General features: G+C 45.0%; 1 protein-coding gene across 1 annotated transcript; it reads right to left on the bottom strand.

Annotated features, from left to right (window-relative positions):
• Window positions 1–992: 992 nt before the first annotated feature.
• On the bottom strand, window positions 993–2030 carry LOC311307276 (putative nuclease HARBI1; the record flags this gene model as incomplete). The annotated part of the gene is made up of 1 exon (XM_084436073.1): window positions 993–2030. The coding sequence occupies one exon, from the start codon at window positions 2028–2030 to the stop codon at window positions 993–995; it is 1038 nt and encodes a 345-aa protein (XP_084292199.1).
• Window positions 2031–10804: the final 8774 nt, after the last annotated feature.

The following is a 10804-nucleotide window of genomic DNA, read 5'->3' as shown; positions in this document are numbered from 1 at the left end:
ATGTGATTTATATGTTAGGTCTATCATTATTGTTATTATTATACTGTAAATATATGAGCTCATTGGGTCCTAGAAATGCGCTCTACTGATTTATTATTATGTGTTACGTCGTGGTTGATATCGCCGTGCACATTTGAGGGGAGAGTAGGCTAGCTCACCGATGTCTTCCTATGTTTAGCACGTTGGACTTCTAATGGAATTGTATATCCATTGCCATGTTTAATAGCTCTGTAGATATCAATGTAAAAAAGCGTTCATAAGATTAGATATCTTGTGTCGTCGTGTAACATATATAGCCAACTGTGGTTAAAGGTATCCCATGTACTCCAGGCCTGGGACCGTCCCGTCCCATCTTGTCCATGTGTTACAGAGGCTAACTGTGGGTTATGTTACCTTTCTGTACAGAATATTAAACACTGTCATCCAGCAGGGATCAGACAACCAGGCCAACATAAACTTGTGAGTAATGGCAACATATTGGTGTTATGAACAAGATGAATAGAGAAAGAAATCATATAGGGTGGTATTGTTTGTATTTAACATTTTTATGCATTTTAAATTTAACAGGAATAATGCAGTCAGATGGGTTGTGCTTTTGCACATAAAATGGATACAATTAAAGAAAAAAAATGTGGTGATAGATATAGTTTGGATCATTAGCTTCCCTGTTGGACAGGTACTGACAGAAGGCGCGACGGGAACGCTGATCCGGTGCCTTCCATAAAAATGTTTAAAAACAAAAAAGAACTGATTCTATAAAGTCAAAGCCTCAAGGCGGTAAAAAAAGAACTGATTCAAGAAAGTCAAAGCCTCAAGGCGGTAAAAAAAGAACTGATTCCAGAAAGTCAAAGCCTCAAGGCGGTAAAAAAAGAACTGATTCCAGAAAGTCAAAGCCTCAAGGCGGTAAAAAAAGAACTGATTCCAGAAAGTCAAAGCCTCAAGGCGGTAAAAAAAGAACTGATTTTTGATCTTCCCCCTCTCTTCTTCCAAGCTCACAGGTAATCATGGCCCTCAAGAGCTGGCACCAGATGACCAGGAGCAGAGACAGCCGCTGCCATCTGCTGTCTGATTCGCTCCCCACGCTGCTGATCCTGAAGATGTGGCTCGTCAGCGTTGTCATCAGGCCTGAAGAACTCCTCAGCTGGCTCCATGACGTCACCATTTGATGTGCAGATGTTGTGCAGTATGGCACAGCAGGCGACAACGTCGGGCGCAAAGGTTGGCTTCACCTCAAGTGCCTTGAAAAAAATTGACCTCCACCGGGTTTTCATGACACCAAACGTGCGCTCCACAATCGACCTGGCCTTGGCGTGATTGAACCTTCTGGCGACGGGACTACGCACTGGCTCCTTGTATGGGGTGATGAGTGTGATGGGGGCTGACAGGCAAGGGTACCCACCATCCCCAAGGATGCAGTAGCCCTCTGGTGGGTAGAGCTGTTGACTGAAGAGGGGGCTGTTCCTGAGGACTCTTGATTCGTGGACAGACCCCAGGTACCCAACAAAGATGTCTAGGAACACCCCCTTGTGATCCACGACCGCCTGGAGCTGGATTGAATGGAACAATTTCCGAATCAGATAGCACTGGGCATCTGAGGGGGGTTTGACACGGATTTGGCAGCCATCAATGCTGCCAACCACGGTGGAGAAAACATCAGAGCAAGCCAGCCGACTGAACCCTTCTCCCACCGTCTCCAGGTCAGCGCGGCTTGGGAACTTGATTACCCTGTGGGTTACTGCCAGCAGCTTCTTGGCCACGCGGTGGACCATGTCGTGGACTGTGGTCCGGGGAATATTAAAGGCCCGTGAAACCACGCGATATGAGGTGGCACTGGCGAGCCAAAATACAAACACCAGGACATCCAGGTGATGGCCCCATCCATGGTCTTGATGGCTACTGACCATCTGGATGAGGGACTGCAGTGAAGCCCGGCTCAGCCTGTAGTCCGGCTTCAGGTCCGCATCCTCATCAAAATACAGGCGTAGGACTGGCATGGCATTGTTAATGGCGCAGTATCTCCGGGCCTGCATCTGAAATTAACATGTTTTAATATTGTTAGTGTTAATGTTTTAATAAATCATGTTAATTAAATGTTTCACAGCACTGTCGCTATTGCTGGGGTTGTCTATCACACTAATAATGTAGTAAAGACTTCATGAACATTAGCCATCTGACTAGAAAGGTTGTAAGGGCTAGCTAGTAATAGAAGTTGGTTGGTCTATTTACCGGTTGACGTCTGCGAATCAGCAACAGACGCATCAGATGGTCAAGGTGAGCTCTTCTGCGCCTTCGCCTCTGCCTCAGGAAAAGAAGCTGAACGAGCAGCAACGAAGCGACATTCGGGACCGGCATTGTGTAGGCTAAGTCACCTCACCGTTTTCCTTTCTCCCACACTGAGGTAAATCTCAAACGCCCGGCGTTAGTGAACTCTAACTTGCGGAGCTAAATCGTAAACATGTAATGTTTGTAAACATGTTACTTGATCGTGCGCTTCATAGCTAGCTAGGTAGCGCGGCTATAGCCAACGTTACATCTTGCAATTAACAGACAGGACCAAAGTAGAAAAACCACACATGCACATGATTATAATTTCAATTTCAACACTTTATTTGGGATTTAACATTCAAAATGAACACACAAAAGCAAATCCGATACTACCCGAGTGAGTACATCTCAACCTGCAGCGTGAATGCTCCGTTAGACTTGTTTGTTTACACGATACTGGGCGCATTCGCTTGCATCACACGAATGACCGACGCATTTTTGTGACGTTCGGTGTAGTGTCCGAATACTCCTTAAACCGTTCCCTAAGTAGTTCACTACATAGTGAACCCTATATAGGGAATAGGGAGTGAGGGAACGAGGGAGCGATTCCGAACACAGCCCCAGTGAAGCGGTGCTCGGCGGCTACTGGCTGAACATTCCAGTTCTGTTGGATATGTTGCGGGAAAGTTGAAGCCGAGTGCTCGTTATTCTCACACATAACATTGCCAACGAGAGTGGATGAGTCTGTCCCGATTATCAACTCCGGTAGTGTACGCTTCTTCGCGCAATCAGCGCTGTTCAAGCCAGTGACTAAAAGGTACATTTTAAACAACTTTTTCCATTGATCCCAAGGGACGACAGGATCGCCTGGGAGGGATAGGAATGGGTCCGGAGGTGGCAGGGAGAAAATAGGGACAGACTCATATGGCCCAGTCCCAATGTCCACCCTTGCAGACTCGCAGACTTAAGGGCGCGCTCCCGCGAAGTCCGCGAGGGCTTAGGGGTGTCCCAGGCTGCGTTCCGGATCGCATACTACCCTACTATATAGTATGCCAATACAGAATGTAGTATGTCCCAATACATAGTATGCCACATGCAGTATGGCAAAAATGCCAGGATGTGATACTACATCCGGTCGTATTTTGCAGTATGCAAGCCAGCAGGCTTCTCTGCCTATTCTGACCCACAATCCTGTGCGCAGCGGAAATTACGTCACGTGCGAGTCGCGCTGGAGGCTTTATTATGAATCCTGCAGCGCGCAGACAGATGTGCAAGCGGCAGCGGCAGCGCATTCAAGTGTAAGTACAGTAACGTCACTACATATTTGTAGCGACTCGTGTTGTGTGTATAATTGAAACATTAAAAGATACTATTGCTGCACGAAGCTAAGTGGATAAATGAGCGCAAATGTAAACCTATAACCTCAGCCAGTGGCCTACTGGTATCTATAGTGGTAGCTACTAGCGTAACTTACTTCTGTAACATCAACTAGCCAGCTAGTTAGCTAGCTAGCTATGTGGTGCACTGAAGTTAACGTTACCTCTCACTCTTCTCATCATTCGTCAAATTTGCCAAAAAGCAGAATGCAAGTGTCGACCTGGCAGCCAAAACCACAGGTTCGCCTGCTTGGGATTCAACCGTTAGTATTCAACCTATGGTCAGTACCCCCAGTAGGGAGACAGGGGTACCAGACGAAGGAAAGAAAAGGTTAGTTAAAGCGGATAAGAAGAAGTTTCATGTCAGGATCCCTACATCAGATTGGAGGAAAATGACTAAGCAAGAGAGGTCAGTCGTTTTGGAGGAAAGGAACAGAGAGGCACAAGCAAGGAGATTGAGTAAGGTAATTAAGACTGAGGCCCAGCCAGAACCAGGGCAAGCTGAGATTAAACAAGAGCCAGAGCAGCCAAACTGGACCTTTGGATCACTTGACCCCCAGTACACCCCCATTGATCCCCACAGCATTGAGGCCGCTCTTCTGAGTTACTCGAATATGGGACAGGACCCTGTCAGTAGAGGTTTTTCCAGAGATCCTTTCGTAGGCCTCACAGGAGAGGGATTCACAGGGCCAAGTATGATCGACCTCCCTGTTGAGATCACTAGGCCTGTTAGCGTAGGCCTCACAGGAGAGGGAAGTACAGAGCAGAGTATGATCGACCTCCCGGCTGCGGCCCCTGGGCCTGCTGGGACAGAAGAGTGCATAACCGCCATACGGAGGTTAACAGATTCTTACGTGTAACACCTTGATGGACGCGAACCTGATCTGTCGACTGTGCTCATCCGTGCTGAATGCTAATCTGATCTGTTGAAAAGTGCTTGATATGCTGTGCTAACACGCTTACAGTTAAGAATAAGGACAAAGCAACATGGAAGGTAGGAGAAAAACATAGACACACACACAAGCAGACACTCAGACGCACACACACGCAGACTCCACTCACACACACAAGCAGACACTCAGACGCACACACACGCAGACTCAGAACAATGAAAGAGTAAATATACACATGTTACAAATACATAAACTATATTTTTAAGATGTAATAGAAATGTGTTTAAGTTAGTCATAAGAAATGATTTGTTTGAAAGAAAGATTGTGAAAGCATTGAAAGATTTTAACTTTAGAAGGAGATTACAGTATGTTTTACATGTGCCTGGGCGGCGCACCATGTCGTAACCACTTTTGAGTTTTTGTTTAGAAGCTCGGTGGTGAAAGATTGAGAGGAAGTGGGATGTGGAGCAATTGCCTGCTTGGTGCTACGCTACACAGAACACACAGAGGCTGAGGGTGCGTGCGCACTTTTGGCCTCATGACACTGTAGGCCTATGAACTGAACATTCTACAAACTGACTGTTTAAAGGTACAATGAGTGACTTTCAGAGGGATGTTTCTCATGTGAGAGTCCCTCTGGAGGTCTAAGTACTGTTACAAAAGGCATGATACGATCACGTGTACAAGAGGTGGCTTGGGGACTTTCCATTGGCGGCATGCTGAGATGGGACAAAATGGTGGCTTCCAAATATGGTGAGGCTGAAGATTCACCGGTTGATTCGAAGGTTCTCGAAGGCGAGCATGGGGTATATAAGGAAGATTTGACTGTTAGTCAGATGAGATGTCTACACTGCCCGCGAGCCTCGCCCGACCCTCCCGAAGCAGACGTTCCGACTGAAAGACTCTCCCAGTTCTACATCCACGGCGTTCCGACGGGCTGTCTCCGTCTCCTCTTTGCAGAGAAAACCAGACTTTGCAGCAGCCGTTGCGACACGACCAACATCCCCTTCCGTTCCGGAGGGGCCGCGCCTGGTGAGAATTGTGTTCTGTGGTGAAGCGAGTACCAAGGTCCAGGTGTTCTCTGCTCCACTAACATCCTATTCTTCTACTCTCGATCATGGTATACGGGTTTCGTGTATGCATATTGTTGATTAAGAAGGGTTTTAAGGTGAAGTTTTATATTAATATTGTGTGATAATTAATCATAGGTTAATTGGCAGGATAAATTCTGATTATAACAGGTTAGGACACATTATTACCACTTAGATTGTATAGATATATATATAAAATTAGTATGTTTTGTGTTTTGATCCTAAAGTTAGTACTGATTTGGTTCATTCTTATTATCAAAGTTTTATTGCTGTGCTCAATTGTGCGCTCTTGGTGGCTAGCAATGTGTAACAAGTAAAAACTTGTATGATCAGTTAAGCATTAAATTTTGTATAACCATTCAATCATTTAATTCATTAAAAATTCCTCTAAAGGGACTGAGTTGTTTCATTCATCATTATTACTCCTGTAATGTAAATAATTAAGCTGTCCAGGCATAACATCTCAAGCTCTTTAAAGGTTGATTCTAGACTCAGTGTGATAATACTCCCTTGCAGTAAATAATATTGCTAATCCTCCTAACCCGACACGTAACAGCTGTCAATGAGGAACAGAGCGGTCGTGAACCAGAGCGGTATACTAGCGGGTGCCTCTCTCTCTTAGGTCACAGAGAGGGCGACCCAGTAAACTGAAATAGGGAGAGCTCTGGGAAGAAGACCGTTAGCAGTCGGGCGCGTCTGTTCGATTTACCGGTTGTAGCTCAAACGTATTGTGCAATTCTCTGAAGGGTAAATCTCGCGAGAGCATAAGCGTAGTGGCATCCTTGGAGATGACCGGTACTGATAAATCCCATAACACCACAGGGATTTCAGGGAGACACAAGCCAAGTCAGTATAGCTAGCTATGTAAGGTATGACCATGGATGTATTAATAGAACGTACGACATACCAATTCAGCTCACCAGAAAATAGTTTGCTGATAATGCACGAGCCTATCCAGGACGTCAGTTAGCTAACGTTAACTAGGTAGTTGAAGTATTAGTCAGTCAACTGCTTTGTCTCACTGGAAAACATCATTAATTTGTTAGGGACAGATGAACATACTGAGCAACTCATCCAGTGGAGGATGGAGAAGGAGGAGCTGTTCACTGGGAAGAGGAATGCAGCGATAAAGGGGTTTAAGTGAGTAACACTTGACCCTATTTTACGAAATGTGATGAAAGGAGCATTTGTCATTGCTGGGCATGTTCCTTGTCCCCTTAGGATGTTTGTGGTCGAGCATGGCTTGGAGGGGAAGGTGACACCAGCCACCATAAAAAAGAAATGGGAGAACCTCAAACAAAAATACAAAGTCAGTCACCAGTGTTGTGTGTATGCCTTCGATTAGCCATTTACTATGCTTTAGTGTCATTAACTAATCCTGTCATCTAATTTGCAGGATTTGAAGTGTCCTAAAACAGGGGTCAGCACAGAGGGAGGGGAGGCAACAGCAGCCTCCTGGAAATGGTATGGGGTGATGGATACTGCATTGGGCAGTAAGCCATCCATCACCCCACCATTGCTAATTTCATCAGCAAGCCAGGAGGCTGTTGAAGTCTCAACTCCCTCTGTGTCTGATCCCATTCCTGTGGAGGACGAGTGTCCTGCTATACCACCACGAAAGAGAAGGAGGGAGGGAGGTCAGTCCAGTAGCCAGGTACTGGAGTACCTTAGAGAGATGGAGAAGAGAGAGGCAAGACAGCAGGCACTAGAGGGGCAAAGGTATGAGGAGGCCAGGGGGAGAGAGGAGGCAGCCAGGGCTAGGGAGGAAGAGAGGTACCAGGAGAGCAGGAGGAGAGAGGAGAGAAGAGAAGAGGAGGCCAGGAGGAGAGAGGAGGCAGCCAGAACAAGGTATGACAAATACAAGATGGTGTGGACTACTCCAGTCTCCCTCAGTATAACAAGATTGTGCTGTATTTTTACTCTATTTTAAATTCTTAGTGTCTTTTACTTATTTACTTCTATTTTTTACTGTACTATGCACATTTGGGAGCTAGCAATTGCATTCCAGTGCATATTATACCTGTATGATGTGCACCTGACTAATAAAACTTACAAGGGAGGAGAGAAGAGACGAGGAGGCCAGTAGGAGAGAGGATGAGTCTCGGTCAAGAGAGGAGAGGCGGGAGGACCGCTTTTTGGCACTACTGGAGGCACTCGCCAAGAAATGATCATTTAGCTTTGTTTGTTTTGTTTGTCTTGTGTTGCAGCATGTTTAATTTAATTAGCTTCATTTGTTTGCTTAAAATGCCTCATTAAATGTTTCGACCAACTAACCTGTGCTTTCTTAGAGCTCAATCAGTCAAATATACTGTATCCTGAGTGTTGAATAATTGTTGACTGACGGGTAGCTTGGCCTCCACTGGACTTGAAATGGTCTTTCAAAGCATCCACACTTTTTCCTTCAAAGTTACAGGTGAAACTGGGACAAAGTGATGTGTGGATTACACAGTACACAATACACAAGTCATGATTGATCATTAGATGTAGTTATGATTGATCATTGGATTTATACATCACACGTGTTAAACAAAACATAATGCATAATGGTAGCTTGGGAAAATGAGGGTGACAATACAAAATGAAGAACAAATTAACAGGCATCAAGCTTGGTTTTGGTGAAGAAACTGAGGTGTGATGCTGTGTATCCTAATGTTGGATCGTGTAATCGTGTTCTTGGAGAGCTGGAACACAGTCAAGTGGTGCAGACACTGCTGCAGCCAGGAGATCATCAAAGTAGAGCTGCAGGATGGGTGCATTGGGGTTCAACTGGCAATATGTTGTAGGGTGGACATCCTATGAATATGAGTATGGTGATTGAATGGGAAATGAATGGGAAATAAAAAGTTAACTTAATTGCATGAATGGTTTATTTCCAGTTTGAGATACAAGGACACTACATTACGACTGCAATGATCTGATTATATACTGTCACATATCAAAGTTTGTAAAATGTAGGTTCAGTCAACTAAGTTACACAACAGAATTGGCAAGAATGTTTACACTAACGTTACTAAGTTAAATGTGAGCCTGCTTCACATGCAGACAGGACATAGAATGACAATGACTGAAATGCATTATGTAATTTTACTGACGTGGATAAATACCTTGATCAGGTTAAAATGTACAATTCAGTTCAAACTACATACATTGCAAAGGAACAACAGGAGAGCTCTTGTCCTCCGACGGTATTGGCGTCTCTGGCGAGCTAGACGAATGGCGTTCTCGTGCATCTGGAAGGGATTTACTGCGCCAACCATTTCGAATCTTGCGCGTCTCTGCGGACAGCTGTGGGCGAATGTCGCTTTATAGACTGCGACGGATGTCGTCAGATTTCAGGGCGCAATGTCATGACAGAGTAGTATGTCCCAATTGGATGTCTACTGCTTGCAAAGTACGTACTTTCTAAGGGCAGCTGTAGTAGGTACTGGTAGTAAGAAGTAGAAGTATGCGATTCGGAACGCAGCCCCAATGTCAAATCGGCAAGTGCATGAGGCAAGCCCCCAGGATCAGCTTGGCGCATTGAAGCCACCATGGGCTTTCAGGCCAAGCTCGGTATTGCAAGTCACGTCACGGCATGCGGCCCAAGAACCTTATTTCCCATGGTTGTGGATGATGATAGATAGGGCTAGAAAAGGAAAACAAATTTTTTCTCGGTATCATTCAGCATCAGAGACCAATCTAATCAATATAAACTTTTAATTCAATGGGGTTTTGTTTGTTTTTGAAGCCACCAATACCTGTAACGAGCCCATTTGAAACATGTGCTGTGCACGAGCCTCGGGGACGCTGGTCGCGCGTTCGTGAGTCCTGCGAGCTCGGGAAAGCACGTCACCATAGGAAGACCCGCCCTACTCTGCCTCTGATTGGATAGGAAGTCATGTAATGACGTCGGCTAACATGCTATGCTGTGAAGCAGTAATGAAGCTGCTATGATCATGCTAATCATAGATATGAACGTATGTCTATGATGCAAATGATCATGACATGTGGTTACTTTAGGACATCGTTGGAAAAGATCTAGAGGGTAAGTGGGTCAATGTTGAATAACTTAGCTAACATTATCTAATGTTACATTTCTTTATATTAACATCAACTATATTGATAGGCTAGGGAGCTATGCTAACGGTAGCTAATGCTAACGGCTTAGGGTTAACGTTAGTAAATGCTAACGTTACGTTCGGAGGTCTCATGTATTTCAATTTTAACATAATGTTGAGCATGATCAATGTGACATTGTTCATACATTGATTACAGTATGTAATCTTGTCTGGCATTATTTAGCTATAGTGGGCTGATGCTACTATAGCATTTGCCACATTATACATCAAATTAATCAAGCATAGTGTTATTACCTGAAGGCATTATTACCATTGCAAGTAAGCATGCCATGTATATGCCATGCCTGGAAATCAAATTAATAGTGTAATTCTTCCCCATCATAGCTCATTGTACACTGATATAATCATTCTCCTTGCCTTTGCTAATACTCATCTCTTTTATCAAACTTTGTGCTAGGAAAGAAATCTGGCTGTGATTCGGCGCTAGTGCTCATCCAGGCTGTTGTCATCTCCCGCCTGGACTCCTGCAACTCCCTACTTGCTGCCATCCTGCAGCGTTGGCCATCAGACTCCTGGAGAAAGCTGCTGCTGACCTGGTGTTCAACAGCCCCATGCTCTTCCACACAACTTCCCTACTCTGTTCTCAGCACTGGCTCCCTGCGCTGTCCCATCCAGTTTAGGACCGTGGTGCAAGCCTACAGGGCAAATGAACAGCTCCCTCCGACCTCCAGGCTGTGGTCAAGCTCTGCTGCCTTGAGGTGATTTGTTCCCCAGTTGCTCCAAGCCCCCCTACGGCAGATTGTAACGGCCATGGCTCTTTTCTGTCCTGGCCTCACAGTGGTGGAATGAACTGTGCACTGATGTCAGAACAGAGCCAATAATACACACTGTTCATAGTGAGCCTAGTTATTATTGATTAACTTGTACTGTTTCCTCTCTCCTTGTCAGTCATTAAAATATGTTCAGTGTTTCACAATACTGATGTATAACATTTCATTATTTTGTCTCAGACCATTTCTGAAACAATCATCAGTGTCAGTATACATTTCCCTCCAATGTTATTGCTTGCCCATTTTTAACCATTTAACTACCAGACTGTACAAACGAATTGCACACCTATA

Source organism: Borostomias antarcticus (assembly GCF_949987555.1).
Source record: "Borostomias antarcticus genome assembly, chromosome: 3".
NCBI classification, from domain to species: Eukaryota; Metazoa; Chordata; class Actinopteri; order Stomiiformes; family Stomiidae; genus Borostomias; species Borostomias antarcticus.
Note: the sequence above shows the minus strand (reverse complement) of the source record. Positions and strands in the feature narration are given on the sequence as shown.